The sequence below is a fragment of the Catharus ustulatus genome, chromosome 2, assembly GCF_009819885.2.
Source record: "Catharus ustulatus isolate bCatUst1 chromosome 2, bCatUst1.pri.v2, whole genome shotgun sequence".
NCBI classification, from domain to species: domain Eukaryota; kingdom Metazoa; phylum Chordata; class Aves; order Passeriformes; family Turdidae; genus Catharus; species Catharus ustulatus.
In genome coordinates, this window is record NC_046222.1 from 51,171,049 (window position 1) to 51,193,010 (window position 21,962).

The 21,962-nt window shown below is 47.4% G+C and overlaps 1 protein-coding gene across 1 annotated transcript; it reads left to right on the forward strand.

Annotated features, from left to right (window-relative positions):
• Positions 1-2,926: 2,926 nt before the first annotated feature.
• RASL11A (RAS like family 11 member A) lies at positions 2,927-4,964 on the forward strand. The gene is made up of 4 exons (XM_033052124.1): positions 2,927-3,071; positions 3,152-3,208; positions 3,283-3,362; positions 3,554-4,964. The coding sequence occupies exons 1-4, from the start codon at positions 2,951-2,953 to the stop codon at positions 4,004-4,006; spliced, it is 711 nt and encodes a 236-aa protein (XP_032908015.1). The 5' UTR covers positions 2,927-2,950; the 3' UTR covers positions 4,007-4,964.
• The last annotated feature ends 16,998 nt before the right edge of the window (positions 4,965-21,962 follow it).

The window sequence follows — 21,962 nt, forward strand, 5'->3', positions numbered from 1 at the left end:
ACTTTCAACAATTTGGAAATATAAGACTGGACAGCATTACAGTGGTCTTGTTTAAGAACTGTGCTTCCAGAGACACTGCATTGCAACACTTCCCAATTTATTTAGAAAAACTGTTTTTAAGGTCACTATGCCAACAGTATTTAGTTGTAAATGCATATTTGGAAGCCCTCTGTGGGCTGGGAAGGCTTTCCTTGGTCAGGATTCCCAGAAATTACTGAAAATGAAGCTGGGTTTGTACAGGAAGAAAATAGCCTGGGTTTTTTTTGTTGTTGTTAACAGGACAGATGTTGTTTGGAAACAGGACAGATAAACTAAGATATAACCTGTCTGTTCGTTGCACTCAGTGCAGTGGGGGTTTTCATGCTCATCTGAAGTTTGCAGAAACACAGCCCAGACACTTAACAGACCTCGGTACTGCTGCTGAAGTTTGCTTCCTGTGTGTTTGGCTGCCCTGTTTTTGCACAATCCTGACGAAAGAGGGAGATCTGTGAATTGGGAAAAGCTGAAGAACTGCCTGTCAGGACTCTACAGTCCTGAGCTGAAACATGAAGCGTGTTCCTTACAGTGTTTGGTGTCACCAGTTTTGACTTGCCCAGGAAAGGGTTTTGCACACTAAACCTGTAAGCTGTAACAAGTTCTCTGCAGTTTTAGGGCTCCTTTACGGCCATAAACTTGCTGGTTCCCTGGTAAAGGCCTGGCAAAATCTGTTGTCTCCTAGAGGAGCAGCAAGGAAGCTGCCTTCTGAGCTACGGCTTCATCTTTTTTAATGTATTGGAAACGCCAGGGTTTGAGGTTTCCTGAGCACTGTGTGGGCAGTGTTAGGCAGGGAAGGTCAGTAAAAAGGCAGAAAGGACTGGGAAGGGGGAGGAGGAACATTGCTACCACCAGCAGTGCCCATACAGCTTTGGAACCCAGAAAAACTAAAAATAAAGAGAAGCTCCAGATGCTCTCAAACTGTCTTCTACTGTCACAGGAGTGAGCCACCTACTGTCCCCGCAAAAGTCCTGCTGTTGAACCTTGCCAGAGCTTGGAATAGAGAGATGTATCAAAGAGCAGTATGGCAAACCTGGCACTGAGCAGTGTTGCTGTGGGAAAGGGGATAGTGATGGACCCTAGGGATAGTGGCATAGGCCATCTGCAGAGGGTGGGTTGAAAAGTACAGCCTAACACTTCCAAGTAGGGCCTGCAGAGTGGAGAAAGGCCTCTTGAACAGCTTTGAGGCCCACACATCCCAGAGGTGCTTAGCCTGCAGAATGGGACAGCTAATCTGAGCTCCAGCTGCTTCAATTTGCCGAGCTGTCCTGTTGCACCTGCATAGGTGTTGGAGACGTAGTCCATACCCTGGACATTAATTCCTTCACAGGGTGTCCTACCTGGGCTTGGGCAATGTTATCTCTCTGCTTGACCATGCCCGTTTGCCCTTTGGGGGTGCTCCCAGCTGCAGGCAAGGCAGCTCGAGTTGTACAGCTGCCCAGAAAGAGGCAGCTCCTCAAAGTTTGAGAAGGGAGGTTGTTTCATACTGCTTTTACAGCTCAGTGGCTGGGAATCATCTGCCTGGAACAGATTTGTTTCAGTAGCATTCTTTCAGAGGTACACTGAATGTGCACTGATAGCTCTTTTGCAAAGAAATGTGTAAAAATAGCTGCTGCTGCGCTGTGAGTGAGGCCAAAGACAAGCCATCCCCTGACAACAAGAGATGACAATAGCAGGAACCTCTGGAAACCAAAAGCTTTTAGTGAGGAAAGGAAAGAGCTCGATGGCATGATGGGGAGTAAAGTAGAAAACTTTAGGGGCAATAGCTTTTGGAAGTTTAAAGATGCCCTGGAAGTTAAAAGAATCCCATAGAGGTTCTTAGGTACTAGAGTACCACAAATAATCAGCAGTGCTTCTTCCACCATGGTTTTCTTCAGGTACTACTGTAACTGATGTTAATTAGCATTGTCTTAATTCAGCTGCCTGAGTGTGAGCATTCAGGGTCAGTTGGGCTAAGTATCAACCTACATCCTGGGCCCAGCAGCTCTCACGGTGGCTCCATCCCTCTGTGCCATGACATCACTCCATTCGAGTACCATCCACTGTCCTCTTCCATGTTGTGTCCTGCTGGCCTGTCCTATCTCCCTGATAAAAATTAAAGCAGCCTCTGAATGGATTTTTTCTCTTAGGCACTTACAGGGTTGCAAGGCAGCACACAGCAGAAGCAAGAGCCAGGGAAATGGTTTGTGGAGACCGAAACATCCACACAGCTGCTTGCAGGTCTGAGGCTTGTTTAAGGGCAGCCGGTGGTGGAGCACCACATTCTTCTCCAAAACTTTTCTATTTCAAAAACCCAAAGGGCTCAGTCAAGACCACTTAGGTTTCAGGGCTGGCTGTTGCTTGATCCACAAGCTGAGTTTTCAACACTGGCTGTAGAAGGATATGTTCAGGTGTGGGAAACAAAACAGTCTGAGGTAAAATTGCAATTTCCTTTCTTTCAAGACTAAAATCCCTCACTGCAGGGAGGGTGGTGCATTTGTCCGTCTGCCTCGGGCTGAGGGGGATGCCCAGCAGGGTGCTTGCCCCAGACATGGGATGCAGGTTGCATGGCCTGCTGGGCTATCCCCCAGACCCCTGGTGCCTGTGCCCGCCGGGGCCACCCCACGCCCTGGGAGCGGGGAGGATGGGAGACATGGGAAGAGATACAACCCGGGTGGGCAAGGGCGGAGAGGGGGGCAGGGGGGTTCTGCCGCGGGGGCGGTGCAGAAGGGAGTGCAGAGAGAACGGGGCGGTGCCGTCGGGAGGCGGTGCCGAGGGAGCGGGGCGGTGCCGAGGGAGGAGCAGCGGGAGCGGGACGGCCCCGCGGGCGGTGCGGCCTCCTGGACCTTTAAAAGCCGCCGGGGCCGGGCGCTCCGGGCGCTGCCGGCCGAGCCGAGCGGAGCCGGTGGGGCCCTCCGGCTGCCGAGCCGCCTCTCCCATGCGCCTGCCGGGCATGTCCCAGTCCTTCCTGCTGGCGCCCATCGCCGAGTGCCCCCCGGGGCCGCCCGGCGCCCAGGTCCGCCTGGCCGTGCTGGGTGCCCGCGGCGTCGGCAAGAGCGGTGAGTGCGGGGCTGCCCGTCCCCGTCCCCTTCCCCCGCGTGCCCGTCCGTCTTGCCTAACGCGGCGCTCTGTGTTTCAGCCATGATCGTGCGGTTCCTGACCAAGCGCTTCATCGGCGACTACGAGCCCAACACAGGTGAGGCGGCGGGGGGCGGCGGGCACGGGCGGCGCGGCCCCGCGTCCGGCGGCTCACGGCTCTCTGCTCCGCAGGCAGCCTCTACTCCCGGCTCGTCCATCTGGATGGGGACCACGTTGCCGTGCAGATCCAAGACACGCCAGGATGCATCCAGGTACGGAGATGTTTTGTATCAATCGGTTCTTCTCTGCTACCCACAGGCTCAGCTTTTGAGCCCAAGTTTCCTGCATGCCCAAATTTCATCTCCTGAGACAGAGCTCAGGCTTCCTTTCGGACCCGTTTGATGGTGCTGCAATACAGTCTTTATACTTTGGTGACCCGAATCTGTGCTCTGTTGTACCACAGGCGCAGGAAGACTGCGTGCAGGTGCCGGACTCCCTGTCCAGGTGTGTGAAGTGGGCAGAGGGCTTCCTGCTGGTCTACTCCATCACAGACTACAGCAGCTACCAGTCAGTCCAGCCTCTCTACCAGCTCATCCGCAAGGTGCATCCCGATGCCAGGACTCCCATCATTATTGTGGGGAACAAAGCAGACCTCCTCCACGCCAGGCAAGTGCAGGCAAAAGAGGGACTACAGCTGGCAGATGAACTGGGCAGCCTGTTCTTGGAAATCTCCACCAGTGAGGACTCCCAAGGTGTCTGTGATGTCTTCCAGTATCTTTGCAAGGAGGTCAGCAAACTACAGCATGCCGGCAGCACGGACAGGAGGCGGTCATCCATCATCCCTCGGCCCAAATCTCCCAACATGCAAGATCTAAAGAGACGTTTCAAACAGGCTTTATCTTCCAAAGTCAAGTAAACCTCCCAATGAGATACTGTGGGACTCAATAGAATTTATTTTTGTAAACTAGTTAATAAAAATCTTTATTTTTGTACTAATGCCAGCAGTGTAGAAGTAAGTATGTCAGAGCTTGCAATTTCCTTGCTGTTCTCTCATTTGACTGGTTGGGTTATTTTTGAAAAACAAAACAAACAAAAAGCTGCATAGCAACTAAATAGAGGGAGTTGGAAAGGAGGCTTTTGCCAGGAGGCTTTGATTCCAGTTTTTTTTATTTTGCGGGGACTGGGATTTTCTGTATTAAGCTACTCATGTGATTTTCTTTGGGGGCTTCCATTTTTTGTTTGCAAAATGGGAGTGTTAATGATGTAAATCATTACCTGCCTTTATACAATGCTTGGAAAGCCATTGGTGGAAAACTTTGTAGGAGACAAAAAAAGCTCTATTAAACATGAAAAGATAAAAGTGTCTGTAAGATTTCTGTTTATAGCAGAATTGCTTTCCTCTCTCAAAGCTGCTGCTTTGCTTGCACCTGTAATAGCCTGAATGCTGATAGGCTGTTAGGAGTGAGCTCCAATATCTGATGTGCCTTAGAGATCTGTTCTACAGAATTAATCATTTGAGCCCCAAGCATTTAACAGGAGGGTTGAGTTTCTCCTACAGATTGCTGTGCAACAAACTGCTGAGCAATCCACAGCAGAGGAGTGTGTAGGTTGGCTGCTGCTTTCTCTGGAAATGTGTGGTAGGAAGGACTGATGAGTAGGTTCCCTGGACAGAAAATAGCTACGTTAAAAAAAAAAATCACCCCTTTATCTCCCCAGAGTAATTTTGTAGCTACTGGGAACAGGTCAGACTTTACTCTTACTTCACATAAACTCTAAACCATGCTAGAATGGGTTTTATTAACTGTTTGCTGGATGTCTGAGAATGAAATGTAGGTTTTGCACTTCCAGTATGCCTCTCAATTATATATGTAAGAAATAAAACTACTCCATACTGTGTGGAAGTGGATTAATCTGTACAGGGGAAATTCACTGTCCTCATTCAAGCACAAGTCCAGTAAGGTTAATCTTATAGATTAAAATGCTAAATATTTCTTCACTGTGGGAGTTGCTCTGCCAGGCCCAGGATGCTGGGCTTGAGGGCAGCAGGATGATGGGGTTGGTGAAAACGAGCGCGTTCCTGACAGACTTTAACTCACCACATGGAACATGTGTCTGTGGGGAAATTTGAAGAGGACCAGTGAAATATTTGTGAAACATTTCACCACCTTGAAACCAGAGTAACAAATTGTTTCCAAGAGAAAATACCACTCTGGTATTTTCAGTTGTTTTTTAACCTCAGCTTTTGTCTTTGGAAATGATTTCCGACTCATGTATCCAGTACAGAGTTTCACCAAGCGAATTGCTGAAGATATTCAGTGCACACGTGGTACAAAATGTGCTGAAGGGGCAGGTAATGTGTACTGGACAAATCTGCATCTCACCATGGTCCTCAATGGCCAGGTGAAAAATCACATTAAGCACTGACTTAGGTGCCTCTCACTGCCCCTGGCAAAGCAGGAGATTGGGTTCCCACTCTGGTATGGGGGGGGAGTTTGTGCAGGAACCACTGGGCACTTGAGGGGCAGGGATGGGCAAGAGCAGGGGGATAAATGCAGTAATTTTCCCCATCTCTCTCTCTCTCTTGAGATGGCTCTTGCTATATAGGCACCCATGCTCAGGTCAAGATGCAAAACCTCCTGTCTGTCTCCACCCTGTGCTTCTCATGCTGATGGGCTGCTTCAGCCACATGTCAGGAGCAGGATCCTCAGGGGTGTAATGGGGAATCTGGATGATTACAGCATGCTGATGGCAGAGAGGGAGGGCTGCTCTGATCTGCCTCCAACTTAAGGCAGCAGCTGATTTGGGCCACTCTGGGTAACACTTTCGGGTAGAGGTACATACATTAGGCATTTATGCTGTTTGTCTGAATTTCCCCTGGCTGGCACAGATCTACTCTCACCCAGAAGTTTTCAACCCTGATCTGACAGGTAAAGCACAGGAAGAACCTGCTGGTTCCCTGCACATTTTACCCCAGCATTTTCTTCAGTCCTGAGTGAGCAAAGAGGTGCACGCCAGGGCAGGGAGGGCAAAGCATCTCTCAAGGACTAGCAGAGCAGCTCCAAAGCCTTGTTTCTCCCGGGCCACAGCCACTTATGCCTTCCCTACTGAATACTTGCTATCCCCAGTCTCTAAGCCCTTCACAGAGGGGGCAGGGTGGCTTTAGGAGGGTAAGTAGTGTATAGCCTGGCCTTTCTCCTTGATCAGAGGAAAATATGCATCTGCCTCTTTCCTCCCACCACCTCCGCTGTGAAACGGAATCACAGCAATTTTCCCTGACAAGACGGATGAGTGGGTTTTCAGAAGCAGGGATGTGTGCGGCATCACACACTATTATGGCTGCTACGACATCAGCATCTCCCCCCTGCTGGACTATTTTGTCTACTTATCTGCAGGCTCTGAAATCATCCAGTAATGCTTTAAGGCTTCATGAATTTTAAAATAGCAGCTGCCATCAACCTGTTCTGTGCACTCCAACTCAGGAGCTGCACATCCCTAGGCAGAGATAGGGATGTTTTCTTCAAAAAGCTTTATGGATGTCCCCTTTATTTTGTGCCCCACTCGAGCACCTGGACCCAGGCTGCTTCCTCACTGTCTCTTGATGGGGGCTTCCCTCTCAGCACAGCGGATGGGCGGTGCTGCAGGTTCATCCTGTGGTTTGTTTGTATAAAGGATTGTGGATAAGGCAGAATGTGAACAAGGACTGTGTTCACAACATAGTCAAGAGCTGGGTTCAAGCTTCAGGCAGGGAGAAAAAGTGATTGAGATATGGATGGATGGATGGATGACTGGAAACAAATCTGCATCCCATGCATGGATCTCCTGTAAAAAGGTTTTATTCCTGTGGGACTTCACTAGCTTTTGGCAAATGGAAGGTCTGAATTTTATGGCAATTGCACTTGGCACATGACCACTGGTGATTCACATCAGTATGGCAGCAGGATCTCTTCAGTTTCTCCTGATGTGAGGATGCAAAATCTGTTGTCCTTTTAGGAGCACTATCTTTGAGGGTGATGCTGTTGTTGGTGGCTGCACCAAACTGTAGACAACACTCCAAAGAGTTGTGTCCCTGAGGTAGCCTCAGTGACATCCCTGAAAACCTTGTCATGAGTAGAGCATGGCTCACTAAACAGCAGCTCAGACTGGATCTGGGGTAATTAATTACAATTCAGATTTCCCTATTGATTCTCAGGCTTGCACTTCCACCACTCCCCTCATTTCATCTGTCTAAAAAGGAGAAAACAAAGACTTTTTACTGAATATTGTTTTGGAGGAATTTGTTCATGAAGTTTTCTTACTACATTCAATGCTTGATGCTTTTGACTAAGAGAGTAATAAATGTGTATTGTGACTTGTTATGCCAGTGTATACTGTGAAGCATAATCAGCTATATACTATCTTTCCACACTACCAAAAGAAAAATCAGGTATAGAGATTGAGCTTTCATTTCAGTGCACTGTGATACTTGATTTACAACTGAAAAGCTACGTAGTGAATCTTGCATAATGATTATAGAGCTTCATAGATGTCAAAGCTGCTGTTTTGAAAAATGTGCTTGGTTGTTTGTGATCCATGCTTTTCCTTTGTGACAGCCCTAGGAGCAGTCCTCACCAGGTGTGAGCTGCTGTGTAGAGGTGGCTGCTTCAGCTCCTCGTTCTTCCCTTTGGGCTTTGCTGGGCGAGTGTTTGGGCAGAGGTACCCACCTACCCAAGCTTGTGGGGTCATCATTCAGCAACTATGTTTTGCTCTTGACCTGTGCACAATATTTCCATTAAAATGTATCTGTCCGGGAAATTACTCAAGGTTATTTATCAGCCTGCATTACTGGGAAGCTGTAATTAGTTCTTAAACTGGAATATTTCTCTTCTAAGGTATTTGGCTCTTTCCACATTACTAAAAACATCCTCTTCCCTGGTTTCAAATGGTCCTTGTAAACATTTAATAGCAATTTTATCCCTTAGGACGTTAACCCAGTATTAACAAATATTGTTTCTGGGAGCAGCTCAGAGAAGAGGGGACTACACTTTCCCCCAGCTGGGGCAGTGAGGTGAATTACAGATTCCTGTCCTGGAGCCGATACTTCCTTCCACTTCTGCAAACAAACCCCCGAGGAGGCAAAGTAATGTGCCTGTTGTTTGGGGTTCAGAGCCTGAACCCTTCCACGAGCATTTAAGAGCTTGGTGGTTTGATCTGAACCACACCCAGCAAACAGACCACCCAGTGCTACCATTTATTTTTGGTATTGGAAGTCCAAAGGTCTCTTTTAACCCTACAAGACAGATCTGGCAGAGTGCAGAGATCATGGAGAAACCGTAGTGACAGCAGTGTGGTACTGGCAGCCCCTTAGGATCTGAAGCAGATAAGGAGGTGTTACCTCCCTGTAACAAAACAGCAGGCAATAAAATGTGATTAGGCTGATTTGGTTGAAAATTCATTGGTTGCACTCAGATGCTGAGAAAGAAAAGGCCTGGCTGTCACCCCAGCATGCCCAGGGCCAGTGACAAGGGCAGCTGACCCCAGCCCCCAGGAGTTTGCCCTGGGTCCTGTCCGAGGCTGGGGAGATTCCCCTCACCTCCACTGAGACTTCTCAGCAACTTCTGAGCAAAGCATGCACTACAGCCCACGGAAAGGGGATGTGCCTGAGATAGATTTTGCTCCTCCCTGGGGAGAACCACGCTGCATGATGCCCCCATAGTGGGGGCACCTTGGTCTGTGCTCCCCAGCAATGAGGAGGTAAGTCCACAGTCCAGATTTAGAGTAGTTTTTCATTCTTCACCATCTCTGAGCCTCTGAACTGAGCTGGGGAAAAGCTAGCCTGGATTTTGGACATGAAGTAACCACTCCATCAGTACAGACAGCAGGAGCATTTGAGGATTTTATATCAAAATTATGGGTTTTTTTTTTACCCTTTCTCTTATGCTTCATGTCTCAGACAGCATATAGAGGCTAAACCAGAGAGCTCTGCTTGGGTTTATTGCATTCTTCAAGGTGTCCAGTATCCCATTCAAGTGGCAATGTCCCTGCAGATTAAAGGTACTTAAAACACAGCATTAGCCAAGAGGGAATGTTTACATCTGCCCAAGTGCGGCTCACATATGGCTTATTAAAAAAGCCTCCTAATGGGTTGGTTTGTGGCTGTTGCACAACAAGGCTTTGGCTGTTATTAGAATGTGCAGATCAGCTACAGCACCTGCTCTGTGGTAGAGGCTCCTCATCCCTCAGCCACACAGCAGAGGGAAAGATGTTGTATTGTTTTAAGGAAGTCCTTGGGAAAGCACTGGTGCTTCTGCAGTGAGCTCAGTCAGGTGCAGGTGGGCTACATGTCCTTCAAACAGGTACCAGTAGGTGATTTGCTATTGAAAAATGTTTATAAAATGTCATATCTGGATGCTCATGTTTTTTCAGCATATAGCAAATGGATGCAGATGGAGTGTGACTTCTGGTGACCCTTCAGTATTTAAACAGGAAGATGCAAACATAAGAGTTAGCCTGAGTCTCACGTGCCTGTCTCATGCCAATGATCCTGTTGTAGAAGAGCCCGTCTATAATTAAGGGTTGTTGGCAGGAGGCAGAGGTCTGTGCTAATTCAGGCTCATACCTTGAAGATAAAATATGCATCTGGTTGTTGAGGTGACACCTAATTTTAGCTCTGGTGTTGAATAATGGAATAGCATTAATAATAGTCTGATGTAAATCTGTCCATATTTCTTATGCAAAACTACCATCTCGGTAGTGAAACAGGCTTCTTTGATTTTGCCTGGATGCTGAAGAACAGTGCACCATAAATATGCATTCAATTAGCTTAATGTGAGTGAAGAAAGATGTATTGCTTAATATAGCTGCAATTCCAAGAACTAGTGCATCGAATGCAATGAATTGTTTTCCCAGGCTTTTGATTGTTTCAGAGATTTCTGATCAAGCTTGCTTAGAAGGCATTATAATCTGTTTGTCTGTGTTAATGAGACATTCAGATATCAAGCGGATAAAATGTAAGAAAGACGTGAAGCAGAACTGAGCAGAACCTGGGCAGTGAGCTGTCTTGCTGGCTGCATTGCCCTCTTGCATAGTGAAGGAAAAACACAGGAGGAAACGGGGAATTTCAGGGGTCCACCCTCATGTGGACTGAGCAGAGGAGAGGTAAGGAGATGTCAGTTCTGCTTCCAGCCGCATCACCCAGGCATGTGTCTGTGTGCTGTACGATGGGAACTGGTAATTATAAAAGCTTCTTGCTTACCTGGTGGCAACACAATGGGCTCCTCCCACTCCTTGTGCCCTTCCTCATCTTCAGCATCTTCCCAGTAGGGAACTGAGCTGGCAAACATAACTTAGACACTTAGACACTGGAGAAGTTCCTCCTGGCAACTGCCTGAAAGTCTCCACGGTTGTGCCTTTGCTTCCAGATTAAAGAGAGCTGGAGACTGGATCCCAGTCCCAACACCCAGTGGACTGATTCATGCCCACTCTGCTTAAAGCTAATTGCCCCTAGATTGTGAATAATATTCCTAAATAATATTCAGTCCTGAGATTCTTCTGAGCCCTCTGGAATACTCAGGTCCTCAATGGTCTTTTTCCCCCTTTTTTTTCTTTCCCCCTGCAGTTCAAAATACACCATATTATTTGAGAGCTGTATTTGAGCCCATAAGAGTGGTATTTTTAGCATGCAAAACAGGCTTTATGTTTTCTTGCATGAGGCTCAGAGAGGCATTTTGGAGTGCAATACCCAATAGGATCCTGTTAAAGGCTGTGTGGGGAGGACCTAGTCCCACTCCATCCATGCTGTCTTTTAGGAGTCAACTTGCAGGAAGGAGCTGTTCCCAGGGCAGTGCTTGGAGAGAGCTGGCTGGGGACACCCACAGAAGAGACAGGCAGTGTCAGCTGGAGTAGGTGGGCAGAATTCCACCACAGGGGATTCCACCACTCAATAATCCTCCTTCAGGTCCCTGAAGAGACAAACCTGTTCACCTCAGTGAAGATCAGGATTTTTTTTCTATAGCTTGCCACTAATGTGAGAGAGTTTGGCTCCATTACCTTTGCCATTCCTCTTCATGCAGATTCAGGCTGATTTTAGACCTCTCCTAAGCCAGGAAGTATCTGGACTACCCAAATCCATGTCCCTCAGCATCTCTTTGTGGCTCACTGACCATCCTGCAGAATTTCTCCAGTTTCTCAATGATCTACTGAACTGCAGGTCCTAGATGGGACAACACTTCTGGCGCAGATTTACTAGCACTGAATAGAAAGGGAACAATAATTACCCTCCAACTGTGTTAAAGTCTCATAGCAAAGCCCAGGTCCTTTCCTGCATGGTTGTTATGTAGGCAGAAGGATGCCATCCTACACCAAACAAAGTGTTTGCATTGCTCTCCTTCAACTCTGTGGGACTTCTGTTGTCACACATCCCAAGTTTCTCAAGGTCCCTCTGGACTGCCTCTGCCGGCTCTGCCAAATGGAGATGGCTGTCATTACTTCTAATCTATTACCATCTGTAAATGTGCTGAAAGTGCCCTCTGTGTCATCAGCCTGGTGACTGATGAAAATATTGAACAATATCAACTCCTGTGTCATTCCCTGGGGTCCTCTGTTCATTACTGGCTGCCAGATGGCCCATCACAACATTGATTACTATTCTTTGACCTAATGGTCCAACTAATTTTTTGGTCCAGCTAATTTTCAATCCATCTAACAATTTGTTCATCCAATTCATGTTTGCTCAGCTTTTGCGTGAAAATGCTGCAGGAGAATTTCCAGCTGTCAGAGCTGTTTCTGATCACTGTGAGTTTCTGATAATGGACAGCAGCCATGAGGTCACACCAGCACCCTCAGGTGAATCCTGCCTGCTCACCTGAATCCCAACACTTACAGCTTCTCAAGGCAGACCTTCATTTGTTCCTCCTCTTCTGGTTGTGTCGTTCTCCTCCTTCTCAAATCATGCTGGATATGTAAGGTGTGGGAGTAAGCCTTGCCAATGAAATGTATGCAAAGAAAAGCATTAAATGCTTTGGTCCTTTTGCTTATCATCTTGTCTGCGGGTTGGCTCACACATTTGTTGATGGACTCACAATTTCTCCACGTTTGCTTTTGCTGCTAAGACACGTGTAGCATCCATCCTTCACATTTCTTCTTGTGCCATGCAGTCTAAGCTCCAGCTGAGCTTTGTCGTTTCTGATTTCATCCCAGAGTGAATGATCAATGCTTGCAGGCTCCTTTCTGTTGCCTGCCCATGATTCCAGTTGTTGTTATCTCTTATTTTGCATATCAGTTAATTGAGAAGACCCTTGCTCAGACAAAATGCTGCACAAGGGGATGGTTTGCTCCTAAGCTGTATTTTCATACTCACTGGGCCACTGTTATTCTTCTCTGATCTCCCAGGCCTTCAATTGGATTTAGGGTGTCAAGTCATAAGTGTTCCTCCTTGGCGTCCCACCTTCAGACTGCAATCCCCCATCTGTTTGCACTTTGGGTCCATGGCACCTGCTCAGATCTCACCTAATTTCTGAGGAGCACAGGCTTAGTGCTGAGGAGCCCTCCTGCCCTAAGGCATTTCAACAGTTCAGCTCTATCTCTATGGGGCTTGTCTTGTCTCCTTAATGTCAGCTGAAGAGAAGACAGCATGTAATGGATATAAGCTGCAGCACAGGGATTTAGGCCAGAAATCTGAGCATAATTTCTAAGAGTCTGGGCAGTTAGGTCTGGAAAAGGAGCACATCAATCCCATACAATCTTACCCTTCAGAATTTTTTAAGAAGAGCAGAGCAGTGGGGTTAGGTACTTGTGTTCTGGGCTGGAAAAACTGGATGAATTCTTAAGCCCTGCTCAGCCCCATCATTTCTTCAATGTACCATCTACTTTTTTCAACCATGAGTTTGCCCATTTCAGCTCCTTTCTCCACATGACCAGGTCCTCAAGGGCTCTCTCACCCTCCCATTTTATGGTCCAGAAAAATGCATTTCATTCCTTCGCTATCAGGATCTCTATTTCTTCATGGTCAGCAGACCCGTGTCTTCATGGTTTGGAAAACAATGGAGCCATGCTAGTGGGTGCCTGTGAGCACACAAGCTCCTTGGGGAAAGGGGCTGGAGAACGGGGCTGAAGGCTGCCTGCCCACCCATCCCTCCTTCCTGGGGGACCCAGAGAAATACAGGGAATGTGTGCTGCTGAACTTGAAAGGGAGCTGGAAATATAAACCAGAGGAAGTCCTCCCTGCCCCATGGCTCCCCACCACCAGCACTGGGAATGCTACCGGCTGAGATGGAACTGGAAACCTCCCTTTGTCTGTTGGAGCAGCTCCCATCTAGCAGGGAGCCCATGCTCTCAAGCATGACCACCAGCAGTGGCCTGAACATTGCCAGGGAGCATTTTAGATGACTTAATTTGGAGAATGTCTCGGCAAATACCAGCAGAAATCTGGTATAACTGCCATAATTTCCACTCTCAGCGGTAACTCCCTTTTGTGCTCCCCATGTCAAAAAGCAACACAGCTGTGCCCTGTGGCCCTGTGGCCAGGACACTTTCTCCAGCTCAGCAGCCTGCCATGGAAAGGTTGCACCACCTCATGAGTCACTATCAAGTGTGGAATGTGGGGCCTGTACTCACTGGAGAGGAAAGCCCTGGTGGGCAGGGTGCAGCTTTGCTCCCCAGGGGAGGCTCCAAAGGCTACCACCCCTGCAAGGGGTGCTTCTTCTCTTCTGCCCACCACTGCTTCTACCTGTGCTGCCCACCCTTGTCTTCCCAAAAAACCTCAGTCAAACCTGGGCTGAAGCTCTTCATTCCAGCATGTGCATTTCCAGAAAAAAAAAAAAAAACCAAACCAGTAACATCTAATCACATCCACTCTTCCCCAGCCCTCCGCAGGTCAGGTTTACCCCATGGGAGCCACAGTTAAGGACATTCACAGGCATCCCAAGTCACAAATCGCTGCCCCAGTTAGCTAAAACAAGATGTTATAAAAGCAAAACCACCCCCAAACCTCTGAATTATCTAATGAAATCAGCCTATTCCTTGATGTGGTTGTGCAATGCGCAGTTTCACAGCTCTTCAAAAGTGGTTTATCAAAATATTAAACCATGGATGTTCACTGCTCTGTGCAATCCTTTGCAGTGTAGGGATGAGGAAGATGATGTCTGCTTTGGGGGGCAAGTATTGCACATATAACAGTGTGCACTTAAGCAGCTCAACACAACTACTGTGATAGGTCGTACTATTTAAACATTTAAAATGGGGAAACCTCAAGAGACCTCTTGAAGTTTATCAATACCAATTTTAGTCCTAAGGGCACTTTGTGGCATCAAAGGCCTTAATGAAAGATTTCCCAAAGCAAATGGAAAGTTGGAAGACTTTTATATCTTATATTTTTTCTATTTCTTCTGTTCCTTTTCGTTTCCTGAAAATTCTATATAATCTATCCACAAGCAGGTAGTCTGAGAGAAGATTTTATTACTGACAACTACAGACAGCTTCTGCTGTCTGAAAAATAGATTCATATAGTCTTTGCTGCTGCTCTCAAGAAAAATGCCACTTTCCTCACTAGAAATCAAAGGCAGGCTAGACTTTTCTTACCAATTTTTCTAAATTATTTCTATTGCTATAAATTTTTGCTTTTACAGCATGAGTCCTGTGGTGTAACTTTTACTTTAAAACCCTTGACTCCTGGAGACAAATCTCTGCTGTCATTCAATGCAAATTTCTGACCTTCAAACACTAAAAGAAAAGTAATGGGCTCTTATCTAATGCGACCCAAAGGTTCAGAAAATTAGAGAACATCCTGAGCTCCAAAGCTTATCTTTTAAATTGTATGATTTTTAAATCAATCTACTAATGTGGAGACAGAATTAGGAAAGAAAAAGGGTGTCTTGTGGTGATTTTTCTCCAGCTTTTCTGTACTTTAAGAAAATGGTCATGCAACCCATTGGAGTGAGCTGAGGAAAATGGTGTCAGCCAAAGTCACTGAGTCGTGGAAACCTGGGAGCTGCAGCTCTTGAGAGTTCCAGACAGGGGTTGGTGTGCTTTGGGGAAGGAAATGCTGCCTACTGTACATCATCTGCTTGCTCTCCTGTTGCTCTCTTCCTCCAGGATTGACGAAATTTGATCAATTCTCCCTTATACTTGTTGGAAATGTTGCTCACTGGGGACTTTGACAACTTTGTTCAATCTTCCTGGGGCTGTGTTCGGAGGCTTGAGCAAGTTGTTGCCATCAACAGCTCTAATTTGAACCAGGCCCTTGTTGCTCTGGATCAGCATGGGGCAAAGGGTTGTGCTCAGCTAGGAGAGCCAAACCAGACAGCTGAGAGAGGAAGAGAGGAAGCAGAAGCCTTGTTAGGTGGGAGCTGCTGCTGGGGCACATTGCACTAAGAGGAGGAGTGACTGACACCACTTAGCCCTGACTCAGTGAAATAAGCCTCTAGAGAGGGTGGGATGTGGGCATTAGTCCTATCTCCTCAAACGAGCTCAGTAAGTGCTTATAGGCATCAGTGACATGTGAACAACCATGGGAGGCTCTTACTCCAGGGCTGGTAGGATCTACCTCCACTAGAAATTTATAATGCTCAGAAAAGTCTTCCTGAGTCTTATTTCCCTCTGTGCACAGGTAAACACTGAGCCCAGGAACCTCAGTGCATCTGAGCAAGAGCTTTTGCTGTGGCAGGGAGTATCCTTGGCTGTGTGGTGGCCCAATGTGGGATTTGTCTGTCCCCAACCTCACAGAGACCAGCATGTGGCAGCTCAATTGGATTTGTCTCTGCTGCCGTGGCCTGAATGGGTGATAGGTGCTCCAGCCAGGTGGAAACAAGGTGCTGTCATCCCCTGCTAACAGACCTCTCATGCCCTGTCAGAGGGAAGGGGTCTCACCAGGGCATCCTCCAGGAGCCTTCTGGAAGAGAGAAGTGTTTAGCATGCATCCACAGGGACATCCTCCATATCTGCCCAGCTAGGACACTGGCTTGGAAAGCAGCAGGTTTACTCAAGTCCTTGTGCTGCTCTCCAAACACTTCCCAGTACAGTCTTGAGTGCTGGCCAAAATTTGTTTTTTCCTTCAGAAACCTCGTTTGTGTTAGGCAATCTCAAACACCATGTTTCAAACTTCTGTGTGCTTGACCTAATCTCAGAGCCACGTCTGATATGCCTGGCTTTCTGCAGTTTGCACTCCAGAAATTTCTGCTAGTCAAATGAGGAGAGAATCTCATTTGCTGGTTAAACTTCCCTCAGATTACTCTGAAGACACCAGTCAAGCTGAAGCTTTGTGGCTTTTAAGAAAAGTGCTAGATGATTCCTTCAATGTGGCTATTGATGCTTGGCTGAGCCAGAGAAGATGGGAGAGAGAACAAGATAAACCAGGATTAAATGTTGTGGGCCATTTTGCTTCCTTACAGAGCCAAACACTTCGTACTCTCCAGCTTAATTTCCTGGCTTACTTGCTCCCCACAAACTGCCTGCAAGGACATCATGTTTGATGAGTGGCATTACAAGAAGCCTTTTCAGTTCTCAAGGTCCCCTTTGTTGTCCTCTGCTCACAAGAGTCATGACAATGGCACCAGTGACCACAGATGTTGGTTCCTGGCATTCTCCACCCCGTGCAGTCTGTTCTTACATAAGAGTCAGGGGAAGATGCTTGACAAAAATATTTTCCACTTAAAGCAATGAAGCAGTCTTGATGACATCATGTGCTGAGCAGCTGCGGATGAAGAGCTTGGGGCTTTTCTACTGCCCAAAATGGGGTTACACATTCTTCCTCCCAGACCCAAGTAAACTCAGCACCAACACTGAGCTCATTACTGGGGGAGATGAGGGTGCTTGGGGCATGATCAGCATCAGAATGGCTGTGCCTGGTTCTGCATCCTGCCTGCTTGGCAGTGTCAGCAGTAACCCAGCTGGTGTGCTGATACACCCCCACGCTGCAGAAGGATTTGGCTTCTTTCCTTCCTCAGAAGAAGCGCAAGCAACTGGTTGAGCTGGGCTGTTGAATCCACTTCAGTCTGCTTCTTGTTTGCAAAGCAGAACTCCCAAACTTCCACACAACCCATGGGAAGAATAGATAAATACTATAAAATATATAAATCAGAAGAATGGGCCAAGAGGTGCTGTGAAGGTACTTTTCACAGCTTTTACTTTCTACCTGTTGAAACCCTGATGCTCCTAAGCAGATGCTTTGACTTTCCAATATCCAGGCAGTTTTGGTATTTGAGCTGCTAAAATCAGAACCAAGCACTTTCTGAAATGGTGGTGACTTGCTTTGTTCGCCCTGGATTGCTCAGTGTCCCCACTGCTCCATTGAGCAGTCTCCCTGTGAGCTGGGATGCCAAACCTTCCAGGGTGCCATGCCTTTGGCCCCCAAGTCCCCTGGCACACTTTGCAGAGAGATTTTCTGATGGTGTTGCATCATTCCTGAAAATTGTAGGTTTTTCTGCAATAAGAGCAGAATTATATCTTAGGATATGAAACTTTACTGCTTCTGAAGGGGGCTTGAGAAGTAAGGCATTATTTTACTGGTTGTAATATCTGATCTTCATAAAGTAGGGAAAGTTGTACTGGAAACAAGAGCCACTGGGAAGATCTAAGTGCTAAAATGAAGATTTCATTGCAAGTACTTTCCTACATCTGTAAAGATTAATTTTTGTATAAACATAGAAATATTTTACTTTCTGCTTAGTGTGCTGGCTCTTTATTTTTATTCATTTCAGATTATTCCCCCATACAGGCTGATAGCTAGTCTTCTTGCAGTCATCGGCTAACTGCATCATGAGCATCTCTATTGTGTAGAAGTGAACTGAAAACCAGGGTTTGACACAAGGAGGCTGTCAAAGCATGGATGCAGAAGTCTTTTTTTTCATTTCATTTTGTTGGGAGTGAAAACTGCCTCTATTTTTCAGGAACAGCAAAGTGGTAGTGTTTCTTTTATGACAGTACAAATAATAACACTTCACTGATTGTGGTTAAGAATGAGATTCAAGGAATAAACCCATTTAAGTAAAAACTTGTTTTTATGCTACTGCTTATTTCACAAAAGCTTGCTGAGTCACGTGCTCTGAAGGGTACCTGAGGGGGAGAGGGATTACATATTCCACACCAAGATGACAGAAAATGCTTTAAATTTTTAGCTTGAGTTTTTTTGAGAACAACTAAATCTTCATTGATTTTTCTAGAGATCAGAGCTGAACATACGTAACTGGAAAAAACAGCCCCCAGGGAAAGAAGAAAACATAAATGTATGACACTTTACATTGATTTAGCCATTATGTTCCACTGGACAAATGGGATATAGCTGGAAGAGCCATTACACATCATTGTCTCCAAAGATGGCCTTGATATTTGCAAGTACTTACACACAATTACAGCTTTAAGTACAGTATCAAGTGGTAGAGCTTTGGCCTTCCCTCTTTAAGTCCCAAAATTGCACACAGTGGTTGTGAGTCATCCAGAGAAACCTGAAGAGGTGGGCAAAGCATCACTATGTTCTCTAGGGAATGTACTAAAAGAATGGAGAGAAAAGGAAACTCAAGCAGCCCCCACCCCGCTGCCTGCACCGCCGCCACTGCGTTTGCTCGCCCTGGCCAGCACTGCCGGGCTCCCCCGCGCTGCCGGGCTCCCCCACGCTGCTGGCCCCGGTTCTGCTGGGCTCCCCCGCACTGCTAGCCCCGGTTCTGCTGGGCTCTCCTGCGCTGCTGGCCCGGACTCTGCCAGCTTCCCCCGCCGTGCCACTGGCCCTGCCTCTGCCAGGCCTTCCCACCTCTGCTGAGGCCGACCGGGCTCCAGCTTGGCTTGGGGCTACCATGGGCTCTCACTTCCGGATTGGCAACTTTTAGAATATTGTTCATATATAAGCCGCTCTGGATTACAGACCGCACTTCTGGGTATGGACCAAAACCTTAGTCAAAATGGTGCGGCTTGTAATCATTAAATTACTGTAATTTTTTGTTCCCAGTGGAGAAGGAGTGAATTTAAGTTGCCTTTGACTTGATCAAAATCTGCTCAGAGGTTAGAGATTGGAAACACTGCACATATCTCTCCAAAGAGCAACACATTTGCTTTCAGCCCAGAAAACCTGGTTATTCCTAGTTAGGACTTACTTCTCACTTCTTTTCTTGCTGTGGAAGTCTAAGGATATGCTCATGACTTGAGGATAGATCAGTTATCCATATACTGCCCCCCCAGCTTCTGCACAGCTTTTTCCACACTGCTAACACAGTGGAGACTGGGTGAGTTATTCTGGAGACTAAATACTGCTGTAGACATACCCCAGCCTCACTGCCATGCTGCTCTGGATGTTCACAACGCTCAGGGCTAGTGCTTCTTGTACGAGATTTCTCTTGAGAAGAGGCAGCTGAAGACATCCAGATTGGAGTCAGGGAATGAGCTCAGAGTGTAGACAACTGCTTGGGGGATTCAGTACCTGAGCTGTCTCTCTGGGTCTCTTCTACTCAGTAAAGTAGGTACATCCTTTAAAGACTGCTTATTCTTATACCTTTAGCCCACTTATGTGTTTTTCACATAAACAAGTGTGGCCCCTGGCCACCAAAGACATCTGTGTCATAGTCAGAGGGAGCAAGTTCTTACTGGACAGCCTGGGCTAAGTGCAGAATCAAGCAGGAGTCACTTGAGCTTGAGTGAAAGTACCACTGGGGTTCAATTTCTGCCAGGGTAGAAGTCAGAAGACAACGGAAATCCCAGATTTCCACCTGTCCTATCTCCTGATTGACCTAATTCAACTGTGCAATCTCTGTAGACAGTACCTGAGAAGGAAGGGATGGATGGATAAATGGATAAATGGATGGATAGATAGACCGAGAGACAGAAAACATATTTGATGTGTTAATTACCAGAACTTCTATATTCCATGGATTGGTTTCTGTTCTTCTTAGCTCCTCCTTAGCTTGAGCTGTCAGAAAGATGGCAGAAAATGGAGAGAGCTAAAGTAATGTAAAGTTATGGTCACAGTGGCCACAGCTGCCTTTGGAATGGATACCACCAAATATGTGGCATAAGTACAGCAATGCCTGGATCTAGTCTCCAGGACTTTCTGTTTAGTGGCTAAGTCCCACCAAATTCCATTTGACTCAATAAAATCAGTAATTTCTGTCCCCAGCAGCATCATACTCAACCACCTTTTGGACAGCAGTGCTTCCATAGGTATTTCCCAGCAATGCACTGCACATTTGCCTCCCTCTCTTTTCCAGATAAATGAGGATTGTGTACCTCTGTTTCATTCTGGGTACATTTATGGGGTGATTGCGAGGACCCTGCTTACCAACTCATCTTTAGCCAAGAACTGTATTTAAGGTCAAGCCCTTGGCTATGGTCCCTGCCTGAGCCCCAGACAGTGAGTGCACACACTCAGGACACATAAACAAGAATCACCAGGATATTTTGACCTGTTTGTTGATGTGAAGTACTTGCAGATCTGGGGAACAAAGAGTTGTCCTACGCTTTGTCTCCCTAATGGTCCCCTCAATTGTCTGCCCTGGATCCTGTGACACCTCCGCTTATGTAATTTCCTGAAGGTGTATACCTGTATGGCTGCAGTGCTACTGATCTGCTACTCCTCTGCCACAGCCATGGAATCCTGCTTTGCTGTGTGATAAAGGCTTCATTCACTCTGTAGTGCTGTTGTTCCTTTCCAAGTGGCTCTTATGTTTCCTCTCCCTGAGTGCACTGCTGCAAGATCTTTATAAAAGATAAAGGATAACTAATTCATTGTTTGCTAATGACTCCCGCTTGTGAGGGCTAAACACTTGGTCTCCAACACTCTTTCATCACTGTGGGCCTGGCTTGGCCCTCTCTGGAGCCAGCAGGATTTTATCATGATGCGAATTACAGTAATTTCACGAATACAAGCCGCAACAATTTGACAAAAATTTTGGTGGAAACCCGGAAGTGCGGCTAATAGTCGGGGGCAGCTAATCTGTGAATAATTTTCTGACATTTACAACCCCAGACGTGCCAGCCAGGGTGCCGAGCCAAGCACCTGCCAGTAAAAGCCAACATTCCGCGATTGTTACAGTGTTACTGTGTTGCCCTGGCTCCCTGCAGGCAGCACGGGGGGTGGGGAGAGAGGCGGGAGAGCTCTCTTCTTCCCTCCTCTGCCGCAGCCCAGGGGAGGACGGGGACCTCGCGCCGCCATTGCCGCGGTTCGGGGGGGGGGGGGGCGCACCGCCATTGCCGCGGCCCGGGGAGCCAACGGGGGCCCTGCGCCGCCATTGCCGCGGGTTGGGGAGGAGGGGGGTGCTCTGCCCCCGCCCTCCGCCGCTGTGGCGGGAGCAGGGGGTGCTCCGTGCCCGGCCAGCGCCGCGGTGTGAGCAGGGCTGGGGCGAGCGAACCCAGAGGCAGCGGCCAGCCCCGAGTGGCAGCGCCGGGCTGGGCCACCTGGCCCCGTCAGCAGCCCCTAGCGGGCCGAGCCTGCACAGCCCGAGCCGAGCCAGTAAACCACCCGCCATGCCGCGGTTCTGTTAGTATTTGGCAACTTTGTTGCACGCGGGTCCTCGCTGCGAACGACAGAGCGGCTTATATTCAGGTGCGGCTTATTTATGGACAAAAACCGAAATATTTGCCAACACCCAGAGATGCGGCTTATACTCAGTGCGGCTTGTATTTGTGAATTTACTGTAAGCCTCAGATGCTGTGGCTGATATCAGTAAGTGAAAAAAGGACAAGCCTGCCATTCAGAAGTATTGTATAGAATAGACAGAAGCACAATTGCTTCAGAGCTGGGGATTAGGAATTCTGGTCAGTGAGGCTGATCTTGATGTTCACAGACAGGGGTTGCCCTCCTAGAAATGATGCTGAGAATTAACACACTCTTTTCCTGCTGGGTAATGGTCTCTGCCATAGAAGAGTCACAATGTGATTCATGAGCAAGCAATTGCGTGTGATATTTCATGAAACTGTAG

Excerpts from the sequence above, each read along its gene's own strand:
- RASL11A (XM_033052124.1), top strand. The coding sequence starts at position 2,951 with ATGCGCCTGCCGGGCATGTCCCAGTCCTTCCTGCTGGCGCCCATCGCC. Across the intron at positions 3,072-3,151 it reads CCGCGGCGTCGGCAAGAGCG|CCATGATCGTGCGGTTCCTG; the intron begins GTGAGTGCGGGG and ends TCTGTGTTTCAG. Across the intron at positions 3,209-3,282 it reads CGACTACGAGCCCAACACAG|GCAGCCTCTACTCCCGGCTC; the intron begins GTGAGGCGGCGG and ends TCTGCTCCGCAG.